The sequence below is a fragment of the Miniopterus natalensis genome, chromosome X (genome assembly GCF_054644295.1).
Source record: "Miniopterus natalensis isolate mMinNat1 chromosome X, mMinNat1.hap1, whole genome shotgun sequence".
In the NCBI taxonomy this organism is placed as follows: domain Eukaryota; kingdom Metazoa; phylum Chordata; class Mammalia; order Chiroptera; family Miniopteridae; genus Miniopterus; species Miniopterus natalensis.
In genome coordinates this window covers 58,011,082-58,035,517 of record NC_142103.1, presented here as the reverse complement: position 1 = coordinate 58,035,517, position 24,436 = coordinate 58,011,082, and the positions used below count along the sequence as shown (strand labels likewise).

General features: G+C 35.9%; 1 protein-coding gene across 1 annotated transcript in view; it reads right to left on the bottom strand.

Moving 5' to 3' along the window:
* The window catches only part of TEX11 (testis expressed 11), a 160,885-nt gene that overhangs the window by 57,872 nt on the left and 78,577 nt on the right, over positions 1 to 24,436 (bottom strand). Inside the window, exons 3-4 of the mRNA XM_087813373.1 lie at positions 22,854 to 22,939; positions 1,681 to 1,735 (exon numbers count right to left, since the gene is read on the bottom strand). Of these exons, the coding sequence (XP_087669499.1) occupies positions 1,681 to 1,735; positions 22,854 to 22,939 (141 nt within the window). The remainder of the gene's footprint in view (positions 1 to 1,680; positions 1,736 to 22,853; positions 22,940 to 24,436) is intronic.

Below are 24,436 nucleotides of genomic sequence, written 5' to 3'. Positions count from 1 at the left end.
TTCCTCAACTACTCCAGTCAACCCTGATATTCCCCTTTCTGCATGCCCTTGTACAAACCTCAGGTCAGTACCACACAGTTTATCATTTAGTTTTCCCAAATTGTTTCACTAATACTCAGTTATGAAATCTGTTTTTGAAATTTTAATTGAAGCATAAAATAGAAAAAAGTTCAAACTCTCAAGAGTACATACATTTTCATAAAGTGAACACATGTATGTTAATGTCACAGATATCAAAAACATGGAACAGTCTGACAGATCTTAGAGGAGAGGGAGGTGGGAAAAGATTAACAAAAGCACATATGTACATAGATGCATAGCCCATGGACACAGACAACAATGTGGTAAAGATGGTGTGGAGGGCACTGGGCAAAGGGAAGGAAAATGGGGGACATCTGTAATAGTGTCAACAATAAAAAATAAAAGAAACAGAACATTAACAACAACAGGCTCACTTCATGCCTTTTTTCAGACACTATTCCAAACAAGGGTAACCAACTACCTGACTTTCAAATACCATGTATTAGTTCTATCGGCTTTAGGCATTTACATTTATGGAATCATACAGTATGTACTACTTTATATACGGCTTTATTTATTTGTTCAACATTATATATCAGAACATCCATACTGTTTCAATTCTTATAGTTCATTTTTTATCATTGCTGTCTAATACAACCCATTCTGTCACACTATCACAATATATTTTTATTACTTTTAATTGTGATAAAACACATTTAAAATTGACCTTGTTAACCATTTTTAAGTGTATGATGTTCCGTGGTATTAAGTACATTTACATTGTTGTGCAACCATCACCACTGAACATATTCAGAACTCTAATTTTAATCATGCAAAACTGAAACACTGTACCCATTAAACAATAGCTCCCATGTTCCCCTCCCTTGAAACCCCTGTAGCCACCATTCTATTTTATGTCTCTATGAATCTGACTATTCAAGATACTTTATCTAAGTAGAATCATACAGTATTTGTCTTTTTGTGTCTGGCATATTTCACTTAGCATAATGTCTTCAGATTTATCTATGTTGTAGCATGAATCAGAATTTCCTTTCTTTTCAAGGTTGAGTAATACTCCATTGTATTCACTTGTATTAATTTTATACTTTAAACATAAACATAAGGGTAGAGGCCATGTTTTATACTCCTCTTTTATTCCACATCTATCACATTGCCAGGTATATACAGGCATTCAGTTACATTTTGATTGATACACTATAATGGTAAGAAGCAGAAATGGGTATTCAAAAAAATTCCATTTTGCTATGGCATGTATTAAATTAGTTTTACATCAGATTTGTTTACATATTTGTTCACATTTTGCTTGATTAAATATTAAAATTAACTCTGACACCAAGCACATTCTATCTGGGTGGTTAGAGGAAAACCTAGAATTTTTTAACATACAATAATCAAAGCTAAAACTTATATAGCCAAACACTGTTTAAGCACTTTACACATATTAACTCATGGGTGCAAGAATCTATCCTACAAGTGTTAGTATATCAATTTTACAGAAACTAATGCACTGAGGTATAAAATGGTGTGTCCAATAGATAATCTATTCACAAATGGGAGAATAGACTATTATAATTTTATAACAGCAACATAAACTATATTTCTTCTACCTATTTCTGCAATATTTAATATGATTCTTACCAGCATTTTTGGCTCAACAGAATCTTTATCCATCTTTCCAATATCATAGCTTTGGCTAATCATTTAAAAAAGAAAAAAAAGACATATTCATTTTAGATTACATTTTTCAAGATTACATATTACTAAGAAGACATGGTATAATTATACTATATTCCAACTGTTCTATTTTGCTCTACAACAGATTATTAGACAACAAATACATGAAAATCAATTGTATAAAGCATTACTTTCTAACTACAAAAAGCCACAATTTTCTCAGGATATATATCAAATAAATCAGCACTATAATTATATTATTGCTCTTTTCCATTTGACTATACTTATAAATATACTACATTAAACGAGCTTACATGTGTATACTAGTTCTTATTTAATGGCACATTTTAAAATCTACGAAATATAAATATATTTTAAAAATAAAACAAATACAGGATTTTCACAGAAACAAATGCTTAGCAATATTTATTAAGCTTCACAACACCCTTGTGAAGCACTATTAGTTCCATTTTGCAACTGAAAGAACCAATTTAGCAGTTAAGTAATTTCTAATATTTCCTGCATTGGTACTGAAAATGAGTTGGGTTGGGGAGTAGAAAAATGTGACTTTCTGTTTTCTGCTTTAATTATTAAACCACATTATCTATGGGACATTCTGATAACCACATATAATATATTAATATGAGCCTCAGGATTTCAAAATCTAAAACTTAAAAAGCAAAACAAAGATCACTCACCATAAAATTGGTATTCCAAGGGAGGATGTCAATAAAATTTTGGTGAAATGAATTAAATTGAAGATGACTTTGAAATATTCCTTTTTAAAAACTCTACAAAGACCCAGAACTACCAAACTGAGTTTTCAGCTTGCTAACAAGGACACAATAATGCTGGCCTAGTCACTGTGAGTCTATCTCATAGATGTCTCCATTGGTATATTAAGCCTTCTACATTCATTTTTTTAAATTACGAATGAGGATGCAACTTTTGTAATGGTGGTATAAGTTCTTGGACCCTCTCCCCAATGAAACAACCATTTTCCTGGGAAAATCACTAAAATAAATGACCATTTAAAGTCTCTAGAAATTGTCCTAAGGGTCTATAGCAAATGGAAAAATAAACAACTAAATCTTAGAACAGTGAGAGTCTGTGACATTTGAGCTCTTATCTGCACCTGCTGCTATCCACACCAGCTCCATCTCATGGAAGCTATTCCAGATAAGTGCTGTCAAGAAGGTGGGAATTCCCTCTTCCTCCAGCTCCTAGATTCCTAAGCTATGGTTTTACCTTGGGAGGGGCAGCCTGCCAGCCTCTCTTATCTTCCCCAGACCTGGGCTGTGGAAGTGCTATTCTGGGCAGGTACAATGAAAGAACTGGGTCTTCCTTTCCCCACCCAGTTCTCACTCTTAGGGTAAGGGCTCTACCCCAGGTGTAACCGACTAAGAACATTAGGACCCTGACTGTCTTCACAAAGGCTGGCTCATTGAACAGAGCTTCCTTGCCAGAAGGGCATGCTAATAAGATCGGGTACAACCATCTCCTTAGCATCCACTCATAGAGCAAAGGTGTCACTCCAGGAGAAGCATGCCATGTTCCTGCCCTGCCCCCAACTCCAATAGTGTGGCACAGAGATTCTGCCCAGGGGGAGAAGCAGGGAATAAAGTGGAAGAGCTCAACATCTCTGTCTGAAGGTACTGACTTTCTTTAGAACAGAGCAGGAGATGTTCCTGCCTAAGGGACATTGTCAAAACCAATGGAGATCTTTTTTTTTAATAGTCTTTATTGATTTCAGAGAGAGGAAGGGAGAGGGAGAGATAGAGATGGAAACATCAATGATGAGAAAGTCATTGATTGGCTGCCTCCTGCACACCCCCTACTGGGAATCCAGCCCACTACCAGGCATGTGCCTTGACTGGGAATCGAACCAAGACCTCCTAGATCATGGGTTGATGTTCAACCACTGAGCCACACTGGAGGTCTTGGTGGTGAGCAATTAAGAGGGGACTGGTAACCCGGCCAGTGTGGCTAAGTGGTTGAGTGTCACCTGGGTTGTGGGCTCGATCCCCAGTGGGAGGCACGCAGGAAGCAGCCGATCAATGACTCTCATCATTGATGTTTCTATCTCTCCCTCTCCCTTCCTCTCTCTGAAATCACTAAAAACATATTTTTTTAAAAATTTCTAAAATAAAATAAACTTTTTTAGAAGATTGAAATCATATCAAGTATCTTCTCAGACATTTACACAATGGAATACTATGCAGCTGTAAAAACAAAGGATCCCTTTCCCTTTGAGACAGTATGGTTGGACCTGGAGAGTATTATGCTAAATGGAATAAGCCAGTCAGAGAAAGACAAGTGTCACATGATCTCACTCATATGTGGAATCTAATGAACAAAATTAACTGATGAACAGAACAGATTCAATGACATAGAAGCATGGATCAGACTGACGAATCTCAGAAGGAAGGTGGGGGTGGGTGGGGAGAGATTAACATAAGAATTCATATGCATATCTGCATAACCCATGGATACAGACAATAGTGTGGTGAAGGCCTGGGGGGAGGGGCACAGGGTGAAGAGGATCAATGGGGGAGGAAAGGGGGAAATTTGTAATACTTTCAACAATAAAGATAAATTTTTAAAAGTTATAATACAGGGGACTGGTGCTCCATGATAATAGTAGCAACAAGTGATATAAAATTAAAAAAAAAAAAAAGCCAGAAGTTTGACAGCCAAGAACAATCCTGGGGTCACATTCATCCCTGAGGATACAGAAAGGCTATGCATATGTGCTTGGCTACACCCACTCAGGAGTAATCAGAGGGTGATCTGTGGCAGACTAAGAAGCATTCCTCAAGAAATACACAGATCCATCAGCAAAGGGCTGTGAGCCTGAATGGCTCAAATGGCTTCAGGAAAACCTCGTATCAAACAATAACTGAAAATTAAGGTACTTTGACCAAGGGCTAATGGTATGAACCCCAAGAAAAAAGATTCATTTGATATGAACCTCCAGAAGGAATTTATCTGCTGAGATGTACTCACCATGGTCAACCAAGGGCCCAAATTCTATAAATAATAAAAGCCTAGCTGCCATTTGCTGACAGGAGTTTGTCGGGTACTCTGTATTCCAGGAAGAACCTCAGACTGAACTCTTGGCTTCGCACATTATGCTTGTTTGTTTACACTGTCTGAGTCAACCACTGCAGGGAAGCCATGGTTTTATCTTTCTACCAATGGACTGAGACCTGCCCTGTCTAATCAAAACTGCACAATATGGATACCGCATTTACATAGAACAGACTGAACTGAATTTATTGGGATGACATTGGTTTATAAAACTATACAGGTTTCAAGTGTAAAACTCAAGAAAACATCATCTGCACACTGAATGGTACACCCATCGCACAAAGCAAAGTCTCTCTCTGTCTGCTGGGTAGGAATTTTTGCTATAAAAGATGGCCTCCCCTTTGTCTCAATGGAATGAAATTTAAGTTGCTACCTCAACCTGTCTCCCAGGCTGCAGCTCCTTTTTTGCTCAAGTAAATGCCCTTTATTCTCTATTATAGTCTAAAATTAATTTTGATTTACAATGGTAAGGAAACCAAGCTTAAAAACGAAATCACATTTTTGGCTTTAGGTTCCATATGTAAGAAGCTTGGAAGTCACTACCCCATTCTAACAACAAGTAAAAAACTGAAAAATCAAGAACTCTTCTTGGATCTATAGGAGAAGGGAAGACACAGGGTAAACCACTACGCTCAAGATTGGAGAGATGGACAGGCAAATCCAGGAGTTGTGACTTACCACAGGAAAGACTCACAAGCAGAAACTGCCAAGAAACCAGTGCTGGAACAGGAAATTGTGAACTGTAAAACTGATAGATTGCTAGAAGCTCAATGTGGACAAATCTGAGAGTTAAAAACTCCAGGGGAACCTAGTCGTAGAGGAGAACCCACAATATTATTAAATTGACCTACAGGAGCTGAACCAGATTCCCACAGCAAATATCAGGAAAATATCCCCTTGGGCTTTGGCAGGAGGAGGATAAAAGAAACTATTCTGAAATACTCTAGAGTACTCTGTTCATCTTAACAAGGTCTGCTCTGATGGGAAACTAGTTAACCAGAGCCTAACCTCCTGGGGTATTATCAGAGCCTAACTGACCTGGGGGAAAGAAACGCTCACCTCCACCCTACTCTAGCCATTATGTACCACCTAAAAAGAGAAGAAAAGGCTGAGAAACACTTGTGAAGTTCACAGTTAAGAGGCATAGGCTGAGAAATGACTGAGAAATATTCATAGGACTATAGAACTCTTCCAATTCCCCCAAATCTAACCAGTGCATTATTAAAGATCTATTTACATTTCCTTTTACTCAGTGCAACATGTCCACCTATGAAGAAAAATTACAAGGCATACCAAAAGGCAAAAAACACAATTTGAAGAGACAAAGACAGCATCAGGACCAGACATGGCAGGGATGTTGACATTATCAGGTTGGAAATTCAAAATAATTATGGCTAATACAATATAGGGCTAATGGATAAAGTAGACAGATGAGCAATGCAAGCAAAAAGATGGAAATCCTAAGAAAGAATCAAAAAAGAAATGCTAGAGATAAAAAAAAGAAAAACACTGTAATGGACATGGGGAATGTCTCTGATGGGTTTTTTAATAAACTAGACATGGCTGAGGAAAGCATCTATGAGCTAGAGAATATATCAAAAGCATCCCTGGAAACAGAAAGGCAAAGAAAACACTGTAAAAAAGAGAACAAAATATCCAAGGACTGTGGGACAGCTACAAAAGGCATAACATTAAATGTAATGGAAATACCAGAAGGAAAAAAAAAAGTGAAAGGGGACAGAAGAAATAGCTGAAACAATAATGACTAAGAATTTTCCCCAAATTAATATACAATACCAAACCACATATCCAGGAAACTTAGGGAACACAAAGCAGATGAATGCCAATAAGCTATACCTAGGCATGTCATTTTGAAATTACATAAAATCAAAGAATTAAAAAAAAATCCTGAAAAGCTAGAGAGGGGTAAAAACTTATCAATAAAGGTGCAAAGAGCCCTGACCAGTGTGGCTCACTTGGTTGGAGCACCGTCCCATACAACAAAGGTGGCAGGTTCGATTCCTGGTCAAGGCACATACCCAGGTTTTGGGTTTTGATCCCCAGTCAGGGCACATGTGAGAGGCAATCGATTGATGTTTACCTCATCAACCTATTGATGAGACATCGAAGTCTGTCCCTCTCTCTGTCTCTCTCTCTCTGTCTCTCTCTCACCCCCACACTTCCTCTTTCTAAAAATTGATAAAAAATAAAAAATAAACCATGCTCTTTAAAAAAAAAAAGAGAGGGGCGCAAAGAATTATAGTCAGCATTTCAGGAACCATGCAAGAAGAGAGTTCAGTGAAATATTTAAAGTGTTAAGAGAAAAATACCTTGAGAAATCACATGATCTCACTTATATGTGGAATCTGAAGAACATAATAAACTGATGAACAAAATAGATTCAGTGACATAGAAGGATGGAAAAGACTGACAAATCTCAGAGGGGAGGTGGGGGTGGGTGGGGACAGATTAACTAAAGAATTTATATGCATATATGCATAACCCCTGGGCACAGGGTGTGGCAGAGGCCTGGGGCAGGGAGTGGGTGCGGAGTGGAAGGGGTCAATGAGGAAAAAAGGGGACATCTGTAATATTTTGAACAATAAAGTAAGGGGGGAGGGGAGGGGAGGGGAGGGGAGGGGAGGGGAGGGGAGGGGAGGGGAGGGGAGGGGAGGGGAGGGGAGGGGAGGGGAGGGGAGGGGAGGGGAGGGGAGGGGAGGGGAGGGGAGGGGAAGGGAAAAAACGGAGAAAATTACCACCAACCTACAATTCTGTACCTAGTGAAAATATTCAAAAGTAAAGGAGAAACAATGACTCTCCTCTTGAGGGAATTTGTTGTCAATAGGCCTGCCTTACAAAAAAGAACCTCTTTAGAGAAAGGGAAATAATATAGGTCAGAAACTAAGATCTACTTAAAGTAGTATGCAAGAGCATGGAAGAAGAAAGAAGTGTAAGTAAAATATAAACTTTTATTTCTCTTAATCTTAATTGACCTAATAAGTAATAGTTGATTCAAAATAATAACAAAATAACAATGTATGCAATTATGTATGGTTATTTATATCATGTATATGCTTAGAATAAAATGAAATAAATGATAACAATGATACAATAAATGGAATGGAGGAATTTTGGTATTATAAGGTACTTACATTACCCATGATGTAGTATAATTAATGTTTGTTATTTTAAAGTGGACTTAGACTGCTTGTAAATGTATGTTGCAAACTCTAGGTAAACTACTAAGAAAAGTTAATAGAAGTATAATCGATATGCTAAGAAAGGAGAGAAAATGAAATCATATAAAATACCTAAAACCACAAAAGGAAGAAAATGAGTGGAAGACAACAATAGGAAAAAAGAACAAGGACAACAAATAGGAAACAGTACAAATATGGTAGACATTAATCCAACTATGAATTTCAGTGTTCTAAATGCACCAATTAAAAGACAGAGATTCTCAGAGTGGATTAAAAAAAAAAAAACAAAAAAAAAACACATCCCAATAATATGTTCTCTACAAGAAATCCACTTTAAATGTAAAGACACATACAGATTAAAAATAGATAAAGAAAAATTATCACGCTAACACATCCAAAGAAAGCAGGAGTAGCTATGCTAATTTCAGACAGAGCAAGCTTCAAAGAAAAATTATCAGGGATAAAAAAGAGCATTACATAATGTCAAAGGGGTCAATGCTCCAAGAAGACATAACAATGATTAATGTATAGGGATCTAACAACAGAGTGTCAAACTATGGGAGGCAAAAAATGATAGAACAGAGGGAGAAACAGATGAATCTAGTGTCATCATTGGAGACTTCAACATCCCTCTCTAAAAACTGGACAGATATAGCAGGAACAAAATCAGTAATAACATAGTTAACTCAAAAATACCAGCAATCAATGGATATAACTGACATCTATAGACTACTACATCCAACAACAGCACAATACACATTCTAATCAAACTCATGGAATATTCACCAAGACAGACCACATCCTGGGCCACTAAACACACTCTAACAAATTTAAAAGTATAGAAATCATACAATGTTTGCTGTCAGACCACAGCAGAATTAAACTAGAAATCAATAATAGATAACTAGAAAATTCCAAAATATGTGAAGATTAAACAGCACTCCTCTAAATAACACATGGGTCCAAGGATAAATCTCTAGAGAAATTTAAAAATTCTTTTAACTAAATGAAAATAAAAACACAATTTATCAAAATGTGTGAAATTTAGCAAAAACAGTGCTTAAAAGGAAATGTATAGCATTGAATGCATACATTAGAAAAGAAAAACCTAAAATCAATAATCTACATTTCCAGCTTAAGTAGCTAGAAAGAGAATAGCAAATTAAATCCAAAGTAAGCAGAAAAAATAATAGATGAAATTGAAAACAGGAAATCAATAGAGAAAATCAAAGAAACCAAAAGCTGATATTTGAAACAGTCAATAAAATCAATTAGCCTCTAGCCAAGGCAACTAAGAGAGAAAATATACAATTTTTTAATATCAGAAATGAAAAAGGAGACCACTACAGAACCCATTAAATGTAAAGGGTAACAAAGGAATCCTATGAACAACTCTATGCCCACAAATTTGATAACCCAGATTTAATTGACCAGTTCCCTGAAAGACACAAGTGGCTAGACTCACACGAAAAGTAATAGGCAGTCTGAATAGGTCTATATCTATTAAAGAAATTGAATAAAAAAATTAACAACCTTTCAAAACAGAAAGCACCAGACCCAGATGGGTTCATTGGTGAATTCTACCAAACATTTAAGGAAGAAATTATACCAATTCTCTAGAATATCTTTCAGAAGACAGAAGTAGCAAGAATACTTCCTAATTCACTCCATGATGCATTACCCTAATACCCAAACAAGACATTACAAGAAAAGAAAACCATCAACACATCTCTCTCTTGAACATAGCAGTAAAAATCCTCAACAAAATTTTAGCAGATAAAATTCAATAAGAATTTTTTAAAAGTATACACCGTGACAAGGTGGGATTTATCCCATGTATTCAAGGCTGGTTCAACATCTGAAAATCAATTAATGTAATCCATCACATAAACAGACTTAAAAAGAAAAATTACACGATCATATGAAGAGATACAGAAAAAGCATCTGACAAAATCCAACACCCATTCATGATAAAAACTTCCATTAAACTAGAAATAGTAGGGAACTTTCTCAATGAGTTAAAGACTATCACAAATAATGTACAGCTAATACCATACTTAATGGTGAGAAACTCGAAGCTTTCTCATTAAAATCAAGAACAAGGCAAGGATATTCCCTCTCACCACTCCTTTTCAACTTTGTACCAGAAGTCCTTGCTAATGCAAGAAGGCAAAAATGGGAAATAAAAGGCACACAGGCCCTGGCCAGTTTGGCTCAGTGGTTAGAGCGTCAGCCCACAGACTGAAGGGTACCAGTTCGAGTCCGGTCAAGGGCATGTACCTTGGTTGCAGGCTCCGGCCCCACTCAGGGTGCATGTGGGAGGCAACCAATTGATGTGTCTCTCTCACATCGATGTTTCTCTTTGTCTCTCCCCCTCCCTTCCACTCTCTCTAAAAAAAAAAAAAATCAATGGAAAAAATATCCTCAGTTGAGTATTAACAACAACAACAAAAAGGTACACAGCCCTGACCCGTGTTACTCAGTAGTTAGAGCATTGCTCTGTGCATCAAAGGGCTGTGGGTTCGATTCCTGTTCAGGGCACATACCCAGGTTGTGGGTTCGATCCCTGGTCAGTGTGTGTGCAGGAGACAACCGATTGATGTTTCTCTCTCACATGGATGTTTCTCTCTTTCTCTCTCTCTTCTCTCCCTAGAATCAATGAAAAAAACAAACATATCCTCTGGTGAGGATTAAAAAAAAAAAAAGATACACAAATTGGGAAGGAAGACATAAAACTGCCTCTGTTCAAGGATGACACAATCATCTATGTAGAAAATCTGAAAGAATTGATTTTAAAAAAAAACAAAAAACCTCCTGGAACTAATATGGGGTTATCGCAAGATTTCAGGATACAAAGTTAATATTAAAAAAGCCAATTGCTTTCCCATATACAGTAATGAACATGTGAGATTTTAAAGACAGAATACTATTTACATTAGCATCCCAAAATAAGGTTACTTAGATATCGATAGAACAAAATATGTATAAGATCTACATGAGGAAAACTACAAACAAAATTTTTAAAAAACTAAATAAATTGAGAAATATTCCATGTCCATAGATGGAAAGACTCAATATTTTCAAGACATCAATTCTTTCAACTTGCTCTATAGATTTAATGCAATCCCAATCAGATTTCCAGCAAGTTATATTAGAGATATTAACAAAATGATTCTAAAGTTTCTATGGAGGAGCAAAAGACCAGAATAGCCAACAAAATATTGAAAGAGAAAAAAGACGGAGGACTGCTACTACCCTACTTCAGGACTTACTATAAAGCTATAGTAATCAAGCCCATGCCTTATTACAGTAACCAAGGTATTGGCAAAAGAAAAGACAAATAAATTAGTGGAACAGAATAGAGAACACACCATAAATACAATCAACTGACCTTTGACAAAGGAGCAAAGGCAATGCAATGGAGCAAAGAGAGTATCTTCAATAAATGCTGCTGAACAACTGGACATCAACATGTAAAAAAAGAACCTAGGTACAAACCTTACATCTTCCAGAAAAATTTACTCAAAATAAATCACAAACCTAAATGTAAAGTGCAAAACTATAGAACTTCTACAAGATAACATAGGAGAAAACATAGATGACCTTGGGTATGGTAATGCCTTTTTAGATAAAACACCAAAGCCACAATCCATGAAAGAAATAATTGATAAGCTGGACTTTATTAAAACTGAAAATGTATGCTTTGTAAAAGATAATATATCAAAGGAATTAGAAGACAAGCCACAGACTCAGAGAAAATCTTTGCAAAAGGCATTTGGTAAAGGAATGATATCCAAAATAGAAAAAGAACTCTTAAACCTCAACATTAAGAAAAGAAACAACCCAATCAAAAATGAGCCAAACACCAAAGAAGGTATACAGATGGCAAATAAGTCTATGAAAAGATGTTCCATTTTATGTCATCAGGAAATTCCAAATTAAAATAATAATGAAATATTACACACCTAGTAGAATGGCCAAAATCCAAAACACTGACAACACTAAATGAAAGCTAGTAAAAATGTGGAACAGCAGAACTCTCATACATTGCTGATGGTAATGCAAAATGGTACAGCCAATACGCAAGACAGTTTGACAGTTCCTTACAAAATTAAACATACTCATTTTAGCATGGCAAAGAAAACCATCAACAAAACAAAAAAACCTACTGAATGGGAGAACATATTCACCAATGATACATCTAATGAGGGGTTATCATCCAAATATATAAACTCAATCAACTCGACACCAAAAATACAAACAACCCAATTAAAAAGTGGGCAGAGGACCTAAATAGACACTTATCCAAAGAGGACATACAGATGGCCAACAGATGTATGAAAAGATGCTCAACATCAGTAATCATTAGAGAATGCAAATTAAAATCACAGTGAGATACAACCTCACACCTGTCAGAATGGCTACCATCAAAAAATCAACAAACAGTAAGTGATGGGGAGGATGGGGAGAAAATGGAACCCTTATGTACTGTTGATAGACTGGTGCAGACACTGTGGAAAACAATATGGAGGCTCCTCAAAAAATTAAAAATGGAACTGCCTCATGACCCAGTGATTCTACTTCTGGGTATATATTTGAAGAAACCCAAAACATGAATTCAAAAGAATATATGCACCCCTATATTCGTTGCAGCCAAGATATGGAAGCAACCAAGTGCCCATCAATAGATGAGTGGATCAAAAAGTTGTGGTACATATATAATGGAATATTACTCAGCCATAACAAAGAATGAAATCTTACCATTTGCAACAGCATAAATAAACCTAGAGGGTATTATGCTAAGTGAAATAAGTAAGACAGAGAAAGACAAATACAGTATGATTTCACTATGTGGAATCTAAAGAACAAAATGAAGGAATGAACAAAACTGAAAGACTCATAGACACAGAGAACAGACTGATGGTTGCCAGAGGGCACATGGACTGGGAGAAAAGATGAAGGGATTAATAACTACAAATTGGTAGTTACAAAATAGTCACAGGGATGTAAAGTACAGCATAAGGAATACAGTCATTAATAGTGCAATAACTACATATGGTGTCAGGTGAGTACTGGAAATATCAGGAGGAATACTTTGTAAAGTATATGACAGTCTAACTACTATGCTGCATACCTGAAACTAAAACAATAATATTGAATGTAAACAGTAAATTAAAAATAAATTTTAAAAAATAATAAAACTGATCATAGCAAAAACATATTAAACATACCCATACCATATGATTCAGCAATCATGCCCCTTGGCATTTACCTAAAGGAATTTCAAAGTTATGTCCATACAAAAACCTGCACATGGATGTTTATAGAAGCTTTATTTATAACTGCCAAAAATTAGAAGAGAGCAAGATGTCCTTCAGTAGGCGAATGGATAAAAATATACCGTGGTACATCCACACAATGAAATATTATTCAGCACAAAAAAATGTGATATCAAGCCAAGAAAAAACATGGAGGAACCTTAAATGCTTATTACCAAATGAAAGAAGCTGATCTGAAAAGGTTACATATTGTATGATTCCATCCAGAAAAGGCAAAACTATGAATACTAAGATCAGCGGTTGACAGAGATTGGGGGAGGTAGGGATGAATAAGCCAAGCACAGAGAATTTTTAGGACAGTGAAACTATTCTGTATGATACTAAAATGCTATGATAGTAGAAACATGCCATTTACACATTTGTTTAAACCCGTAGAATAGACAACAGCAAAAGTAAACCCAAAGGTAAACTATGGACTTGGGTGATTATGATGTGTCGTGTAGGTTCATCCTTGGTAAAAAATGTACCATTCTAGCGAGTTACGTTGATTGTGTGTACAGGCAGTGGGTATGTGAGAAAATTCTGTACCTTCCTCTCAATTTTGTTGTAAACCTAAAATTGCTCTAAAAATTATGTCTTTAAAAAAAATAAAACCATACTTATACCTGGAGGTCTTGGACCAGAAAATGAACCTACTAGTTACTAGTCCCTGGCTGAATGCAGAACAAAATAATAAATTCACTGAATTGTGAAAACTGTCTGTAAGACAAACACACATCCAATGGGAAAGGGTGAAAATCTAACTTGCTGGCTTAAACAATCTTTGACAAATAAGTGGCTTATGTGGCTAGAGGGGTGAGCCCTAGAAAGCCACGAAAAGACAACAAGGGGACAACTCTGAATAGGGACAGCATATAGTTGTATCTTGTTTTTTAATCCAGTTTGAAAATCTCTGCCACTTGATTATATTATTTAATTGCATTCATATATTTAATGGAATTACTATTTCTATCTGACATTTTGCTTTTTGTTTTCTATACGTCTCATGACAACTTTTTCCTCTTTCTTTTCTTCACTATATCTCCTTTTGTCTTAAATGGATATTTTTTGAAAATTAACAAATGTATTTATTTATTTTAATCTTCATTCATGGATATTTTTCCCATTGCTTTTCAGAAAGAGTGGAGGAGAAAGAGAAAGAGAAGCAGAACCTGTGATCCTTCAGTCCGCAGGCCAATGTTCTAACCACTGAGCAAACCGGTTAGGGCACAAATTTATTTTTGATTATGGTAATACATATAACATGAAATTGTTATTTTAATCATTTTAAGTATAAAATTCAGTGGCATTAATTAACGTTCACAGTGTTGTGCAACTATCATCACTATCTATTTCCAAAACTTTTTCATTACCCAAACATTAACTCCCTTCCCTCCCTTCTCCCACCCAGCCTTTGGTAACCTCTAGTCTACTTTCTGTCTCTATGAATTTGCCTGCTTTAGATATTTCATGTAAGTGGAATCATACAATATTTGTCCTTTTGTGTCTGGTTTACTTAGCATAATATTTTCAAGGTTCATCCATGTTGCAGCATATATGAGAACATCATTTCTTCTTTACCAATATTTTGTTTTATTGTTGTAAAATATACATAACAAAGTTTACCAGTTTAACAATTTTAAGTATACAATTCAATGGCATTAAGTATGTTCTCAATCCTGTGCAACCATCACCACTGTCCATTTCCAGGAATGTTTTCATCATTCCAAACAAATTCTATACCCATTAAAGAATAACTCCCCATTCTCCACTCTTCTCAGTCTTTTGTGGCCTATATTCTACTTCCTGTCTCTGACTTTGCATATTCCAGGTTCCTCATATAAGCAGGGTCATTATAATATGCTGTCAACAAAAGACACTTGAGATTAAAAAATACAAAAAGAATGAAAATAAAGAGATTAAAAAGATATGCCATGTAAATAGCAACTATAAGTGCACTAGAGTAGTTATACTAATATTAGACAAAATGGACTTCAAGACAAAAAAAAATGTTACTAGAGATAAGGAGGAATTTTTATAACGATAAAAGGGCTAATCCATCAGGAAGATACAATTACAAACATATGGGCCTAAAAACAGAGGCCCAAAATACATGAGGCAAAAGTTGATAAAAGTGGGCAGATACATAATTCAACAATGATAGTTGTGGGTTTCAATACCCCACTTTCAATAACAGAACAACTAGGCAAAGCATCAAAAAGGGATACAGAAGACTTGAACAATACTATAAACCTACTAACCTAACAAACATCTATACCACACTCCACCCAATAATAACAAGCTATATACATTCTTCTCAAGTTCACATCCAGAATAGAACATGCTCTAAGCCTTAAAAAGCCTCAGTAGATTTAACAGGATTGAAATCAGACAAAGTATGTTCTCCACATACATGGAATTAAATTAGAAATCAAAAAGAAAATGAAGGTATGTGGAAATTAAACAACACACCCCTAAGTAACCAGTAGGTGAAAAAATAAAACACAAGAGACATTAGACAATACCTGTGCTGAATGAAAAAGAAAACCCAACATACCAAAACTATGGGATGGAACTAAAGCAATGGTTTGGGGAAATTTTATAGCTATAAACAACATTAAAAAAGAAGAAAGATCTCAACCTTCCACCTTAGGAAAATAAAAAAGAAAGAACAAACTAAACATAAAGCAAGCACAGAAGAAAAAAGTCATAAAGGTTACAGCGGAAATTAATGAAGTAGATAACTGAAAAACTATAGAGGAAATCAAGAAAACAAAAATTTAGTGCTTTGAAAAGATCCAACAAACTGATGGACCTTTAGCTAGACTGACCAAGAAAAGGAAAAGACTCAAATTACTAAAATCAGGAATCAAAGAGGGGACATCACTACTGACATCTGGAAAAAGACTATTCCTAGAAGACGGAAGATCTAGTGCCATAGGTAGGTGCCCTTGTATAAATCTCTTAATCGCTCTACATTTATATTTCCTTATCTGTACAAAAGGAAGTTGATATATATCTGTCATTTTCATACTATAAGTAGAAGAATCATTTTTTCAGGCAAACTCTTACAAGGACATACTACATAGGTAATTAATTGATTAAAGCCTAACTTCTCTCCAGCAAGATGGGGATCTTAGAGAATTGTGGGTAAGTCTCCTCTTCCTCTTACAGGAGATTCTGAAGCTCTTCTGGCAAAACAGGGTACCACAGAACATAGTTTCTAAGTTACTGAACTAGATGATCTGCAAGGATTCTTGCAGCTCTAAAGTGTTACCTTATAGTAAATTATCTTGTTAAAATTGCTATTATACAATTCATTATATTTCCACAAGATGGTGCTAATACATTCCATTTTCCATTAAAACAGGTGTATATGATCATCTTTCTAGTTAATAATTTTATCATAGTCTATGATTATATAATACCCTTAATTTTTCAAAGTACTATTATGTTACTTATGTTATCTTCATTACAAGCCTGTGACACAGTAATGTTGGACCCATTTTTCAGATTAGGACATCCCAGCACATACTAGTAGTACACAGTTGACTAGTAACAGATTTTCTACTGCTAGCTCTGAAATCTTTCCCTAAATCTCACTGCCTCATTATGGATAATATTGTCAAATTCTCAAGGGAACAGAAGAGAAAATAACGACATGAACATTAAGTAGCATTAAAACAGATATAAACTTCCCTTGGACCCATATATTGAACGATTAATGTCTGTGCACATAAATACATTTACATTTACTTTTTTTATTTCCTTTACTTCTTATTAGAAGACTTCTGGTGATATATATTCCTATATAACCATAGTAAAGGCTAAATATTGTTCAATTTTAAAATCTCATAAATACTCTCCTTATTGTAAACATAATAGCTATTTTTAAATCCAGCACGGAAATTATATAATCTAGGTTCACTGACTCTAAGTGCTATGAATTTAGAAAACAAAAACATAATTTTTGCTGAACTCTCCTCTTCTGATTCCATGAGAGATATAAAAATTTTATAGAAGCAGGAGACAAACTTTTCTTCACATTTGAGGGTACTACATCCAGAGTAAAAACTATCCCCAACTAACTGAAAGCAATTCACATTAGCTACCAACTGAGACAGGTTAAATTAGTTTTAGAGAAATTAAAAATAATATTAAAAAGGAAGCTCAAAAATTGCTCCTCCTCTAACAGGCTGCCAGCCAACCCAACTTTTTATTCACATCCAAAAAAATCTAGCAACACTAAGTTTAGGTTGTTTTCTTTAAAGATAATATAAACTGTAACCATGGTCTCAAAAAAGTGCAGAAGAAATCATGGTTTTTTTGGATCCTGAGGAAAGGAAGGCAGCACAGAACTCTTACACAAGGGATTGAGAAATACTCTCATTTTTGTTAAACAAGGGACTCTCCTCTTCAGGAATTTATAAGCACTCAGTCTCTGACATGTAGATTAAAGAAGTAGAGTCATTTCCATTTCATTTATTAAGATCAATGTTAGATTATTTTTTACAGAACACCTTCAGAGTTTTATCTAATACTCTAGGATTTTGTTCCATTCAAGCATCTTCTGTCGTTTTCCCAATTTTGCTCACTGTCTCTAACATAACAGGAGATTACAAATTCGAAATTTTCCTATGTATACTCTTTGGCTTGGTTTCATTCCATTAATCTTATTTATTTACAGTCCATTTTGAAAAAAATCTCCAACTCTTTAAATCCTCCAAATTCACTGCAATGATTCTCATGTTTTCCTTGTCATTTAATACATTAAAAGAGCTTTTAGCTGGCCAGGTGTAGCTCAGTGGTTGAGCATCGATCTAGGATCCAGGAGACAGTGGTTCGATTCCCCGGTCAAGGCACATGCCCGGGTTGTGGGCTTGATCCCAGTGCAGGAGGTAGCCGACCAATGACTCTCACATTATTGATGTTTCTCTGTCTCTCTCCCTCTCCTTTCCTCTCTCTGAAATCAATAAAGACCTTTTTATTTTTTAAAGAGCTTTGAAAATTGGCTTTGAAAAAAATAAAGAACATAAAGTAAAATGTTAATACTGAGCATTTATGAGTGTGGGTTTATGGGGGACTTTTTCTTTCCATATTATGGATTTTTATGATATTTAATTTTTTTTTAATAGCACATCTAATTTCCTTAAGCAGTAAAGAAGTTTTGAACATTATTTTTACTATATCCATGGGTATTGCCCTTTCATTTTGAATGCTCTCCCCTAAATTTAATTTGCCATAATTAGAAAATAGGTCTTCTTATAGCAAATATAAAAAAGTAAACCTTCCAAGTGTTTACCAGCCAACTGCTCCAGGGAACACAGCTGAGTGAATTACAAAGAACTACTAGAAATTTTTTTTTAAATCACCCATGATTAAGAAAATGACTAAGGTTTGGGGTTGGAGAATTTTCCTTCTCATGGGAAAAATGTGCAAAATCTTTGCAGTAAATCAATATAACCCCAAAGGCTTTGGAGTTGGGCTTACTTGTATTTTTTTGGTTTGCAGTGCTTCTTGTAGAATACTAATTGGTTATAGTGCAATTTCTGTCCATTTTTTATAAAAAGCCAAGTTCAGCATAATATATGTTCAAATTATTAGTTCAGATTTTAAAAGATAAACAATAAATTTAAATTTCACCAGGGTAACTGAGAGGTCCCTAATAAATCCCCTAGATTGTGGAAGAAAGTTCTATATCAAATCTCGTCCCATTTACTTATTCTTGCCTTCAGAGGAGCTCAATATAGCAAGAATTACAAAAGGAAAGGAATAGTAGAAAAAAATACACTGTATTAAACAACCTCTTAAGCATATTTCCAAAGTTGGCATTCTGATTTCAAGGATCTGAAATCTTATATTTATAGAGACCTAACTGAATTTTTTATTGAATACATCAAGTCAGCTACCTTGACACCTATCGAAAAGTAAGCTGAAGGATTCCCAATTTAATTCACAGGCATCTCTTAATCTGTAACATCGCTAATAAGGGGACCTGGTCAAAAGAGTGTGGCAGAAAGCAAGGAGAGCAGCACCTCTCCTTGAACTATCTTTAGGCAGGGAAGAGATAAAAACTGAGAAAAGTCCGAACTGAGATCTATTAACAAGAACTAACTGAAAGGAAGAAAAACTTTATAAACAACACTCACTACCACCCTTTATGTCCCAGGCTTCTAGCTCAACAAAATTTTAACATACTAGAACAATTTTGGTATCTTATCATTTCTGTTTTTCCTCTTTGACTGAATGCGTACTTCCAAATTGTATATAACCTCTAGTTTAAGATATTCACTGTTATCAAAAGAGTTAAAGTATATTCACTGTAGTTAAAGTATATTCAATTTACTGTAGAAAGTATATTCACTTTCCATACTCCTTCTGGTATGAAATTTACAAAGAAGGGTGCTTAATTAGTAGCTATTCATTCCTGTTTATATCACCAACTGCTCCCAACAGTTTTCTCAACACATAGATAATTAAAGTATGATGAAAAAATTGTTCCAAAGATTAGTAGTATATGATAGAAGATATGGGTGATTGTCCTTATGATAGTTTGCCTGGGAACTGAACAAGTAATCCATGTTTCATTTTACTGTGATAAATTTTAGAATAAACTAGTGAACTAACCACATTAGTGTCTATTTCCAGGAAATAGCAAACACATTACTTAGAGCAGTTTCTATTTCCCACGCATGTTACTGAATACTCTACAATACATGCATCACAGTATTTAAGCTCCAAAATACTTGTAAAATGTAGGTATCAAAATATTTACAATTACACAGTGATGTCAGATGATTTAAATTTTAACTGAGAGTTGATCTAATACTAGAAAAACTATCCATTGTGCTAAATAACTATTGTTAATAATACTGATAATTATTTTTGACTTTTTAAAACACATTAAAATATAATCTTTTCAAGGCATTTGAAAATACTTCACCAAATTATTTTTTTATCTCCAAAAGATGTGGAAAAAATAATCAGGCAAAGAAATTAAAATTGTATGTAATAACTAGGGCTAGAATTCAAGCGCTGCCTGTTTTCCCCAAATCCCATTCTAAGAACACAAAAGAACACAAAACAGTCATAGACACAGAGAGCAGACTGGTAGTTGCCACAGGGGGAGGGGGGTTGGGCGTTGGGTGAAAAAGGTGAAGGGGTTAAGAAGTACGTATTGTTAGTCACAAAGTAGTCCCAGGGATATAAAGTACAGCATAGGGAATATAGTCAATAATATTGTGATAACTACATAGAGTATCAGTTGAGCACTGGAAATATTGAGGGGGGAACACAATGTGAAGTACATGATTGTCTAACCACTAAGCTGTACACCGAAAACCAATACAAAATAAACCTGAAAGAAGAAAAAAAGAACACAAGAGACTCAAAATATAGTGGTGTTCTATAAATTTTTTGTTATAAAGATTTTGATGAAAATATGGCTCGAGGTCAAATTATATTCCTAAAAATATAGCCACTAAATATAAAGCAAAGATTTGATATTGTTAGCTTATGGTATGGATGTCAGTCATGTCCTGTCACTACCATAATTTCCTTCTGTAAGGTTTTCTAAAAAATGATGACAGGTAAGAAGTCAACAACCCATGGGATATGTGAAAATAACCTACATGTCATGCCACTTCAAGACTCAGTCGACTCTTACGACTGGTTCCCAGGAACATTCACCCTCATTATTGGCATAAACTTCAAGCTCATCTCCATTGTCTTAAGCCATCTGTGGCACCAACATGCTTTTTTTTAATCCTTCCCATTCCTGTATTCTTAGTCTTTTTCATAAACATTGTGAGTGCTCTACCCTGAAATGCTGCCAAATCCTACCAAATAGAACTCATGCATCATTCACTTTATTAAAAGGTTGTTCCTTTAAAGGAAACTTGTTGTAACACCTATGCTAAACTAGTTTGCTCCTTTGATATACTTTAAATAATTAAATTTATAAAAAGGTGATTTAAAATAAAAATTTCAGGTATACTGCACTTGTGTGAAGCATTCTAAACTGAGACAAGTACAGCTCTTATAACTGCATAAGCCTGTTCTGTCAGGCAGAGTTCTTTTTTTCTTTTTTAATCTTCACCCAAGGACATGTTTTTTATTGGTTTGAGAGAGAGAAAGGGAGGGAGAAAGAGGGAGAGAGAGAAAAACCAATGTGAGAGAGAAATATCAAGCAGCTGCCTCTTGTAAGCACTCTGACAGGGGATCAAACCTGCAACCTGGGTATGTGTCCTGACAGGAAATCGAACATACCACCTCTCGGAGTACGGGATGACACTCCAACCAAGACACACCAGCCAGGGTAGGCATAGTTCTTTTTAAAAAAAAAAAAATATGTTTTTTATTGATTTCAAAGAGACAAAGGGAGAGGGAGAGAGAGATAGAAACATCAGTGATGAAAGAGAATCATCTGTCGGCTGCCTCCTGCAAGGCCCCTACTGGGGATTGAGCCCACAACCTAGGCATGTGCCCTGACCAGAAATGGAACCGTTACCTTGAGGTTCATGGGGCAATGTTCAACCACTGAGCCACACCGGCTGGGTTTTTTTTCCCAACCACAGTTTACATTCAATACTATTCTGCACCAGTTTCAGATGTATAGCAAAGTTGAAGCATAGTTCTTTACAGAGTTTGATCAATCTTTGAGCTCTAAAAGCCTTTTACATAAACAAGTTATTTGCATGAATATTTTGTTAGAGATATATATGCCTATGAGTACTATGATCTTAATGACCATCTTTGTATTTATTTCATTATGTAAATTTCACAATAATTAAACTAATCATGGGAATATCTCCAAGCAACCAGAACTAACCTTGTACTAAAAAGAGAAAAAATCTGGTGAATTGATTTGATATATTTTACTCCATGATCCTCTGATAGTCAAAGCACCTATGTAATATCTCCAGAAAAATACATTTTCACATAAAATCATTTAACTAGAAATTACTGAATATATACTATATGTCAATCTGTGCTAGGCCTAAGTATTCAGTAAAAGACAAAGTTTGCGCATATAGTTGCTATATTGTTTTTCACTATTCCCTTGATATTTCCATATTCAACACAACAATACAAATTTTAGCATAGTACTGAGCATATGGTAAGTGCTAAATACATACTTACTTGATTGATATTAAAATACCAAAATTCATTTAAGACTAATAATTTTAGCTGATCCCATTCTCACCACCCCTCCCACCTTTATATTGTGGAGTTGGCAGGCAGCAATATGTCCCAAAGCAAAGCAAAAAAATTTCCATATTCTTCATGAAGATACAAAGGAGGAATGGAGGGACAGCATGCTCTTAAGTTATATTAAGAACAGAATACATTTTTCTATCACTGGCAACGTGTAAGAATAATAAATGCATGTTAAAGCAGTAAATAAATTTAACACGTTGGCATTTGAAGTCAGAGAATGTTTAAACTGCCAAACTACCCTAAAATAAGTATTAGCTGAACTTTATGATAATATTCTTGAATTTACATTCATTATTTTTGTTTATATTACCTAAGCCAGTAACAACTTTCTTCATATTTATTCAGCATGTGTGTTTCTACTCCAAAGTTATAACAAAGAATTAGAAGATATTCCATCTGCAATAAATAAATAAAAAAGATACATCAGATTCACGATTTCCTTAACATTAAAATATGTATAGAGATCATACTGGGCTTCTGGTCGAGATGGCAATGTAGGTTACTGCAGTGCTCACATCTTTTCAAACCACATCAAAATTACAACTAAACTATAGAACAACCATTATTCAGAACCACCTGAAATCTAGCTGAACATAAGTCCTATAATTAAGATATACAAAAGAAGCCACATTGAGACTGGTAGGAGGGACAGAGTTGTGGAACAGGCTGGTCCCATATCCACATGTGGTACCTAAAAATCGGGAGGGATATCTAAGCTGCTGAGGTCCTTCCTAAGAAGAGAGGAGTCCCAACTCCACACTAGGCCCCCCTTGGCCATGGTTCCAGTGCCAGGAAGAGAATTCCCCATATCTTCTGGATGTGAAAATCAGCAGGGATTCCTTTGCTTAGTCCTCCCCCTACAGAGCCAACAGGCGAGTGCCTTATCTGAGGCTCCATCAACCTGGCTAACACTGTTCACCCAGCCTTGGTGATTCCCAGATACCTTGCCCCACCCACCTTGCAGGCTCCCCACAAGCCATTTTTGGTGGCTTTTCCATACAAACAGCCTGTCTTGGCTGAAGCTGTGGACTTTCCTAAAATCTCTCAAAGGTCCACAAACACCTAACAATCAGCATCTGGCCTTGGTGTGTCCTGTACCCCTTCCTAAGCAGTCCCAAGTCCAGCACTAGCAGTAGCCAGCCTTAGTTCACAGCTTGGCCTCTCCTGGGAACCTCCAAGCCCAGCACAAGTAGCAGCCATCTGCAGTTTGCTCTATAGCTCATACCAGGTGGTTTCTGATCTTGGCCTAGACCCCCGAGGAGGTGCCAGAGCCAGCACACCTGGTGAACAGCTTTAGACCATGCAGGAGAACCACCCAAACACCTCCCCAAGCAACACACTCAAGGGGTGAACTCAGCAAGCACCAGAGTCTCGCTGAAGAGAGTCCTGCTCCTAGGAGTCAGGCCCCAGCACAGCAGCTCTTCTGCTGCAGTCAGGGCCAGTCCTCGCAGCCAATCAGCCTGGGAGTAAATCCATCCCATTGACATGCCAATGGCAATCAAGGTTCAGCTATAATAGGAGGGTACACACAGCTCACATGGAGGGACACATCTGGAATGCTTAGCTCGGGTGGCTGAGGAGGCTGCACCACTGGGCCCTACAGAAATCTACTACACAAGAACACTCTATCAAGACCAAGAGACACAGCAGCTTTACCTAATACACAGAAACAAACACAGGGAGGCAACCACAATGGGAAGACAAAGAAATATGTCCCAAATGAAATAACAGAACAAAACTCCAGAAAAAGATCTAAATACAATGGAGATCAGCAATATACCAGATGAAGAGTTCAAAACACTGGTTATAAGGATGCTCAGTGAACTTAGGGAAGAATAGAGGAACTTAGTGAGAATTTCAATAAAGAAATGGGAAATAGAAAAATGGAAATAG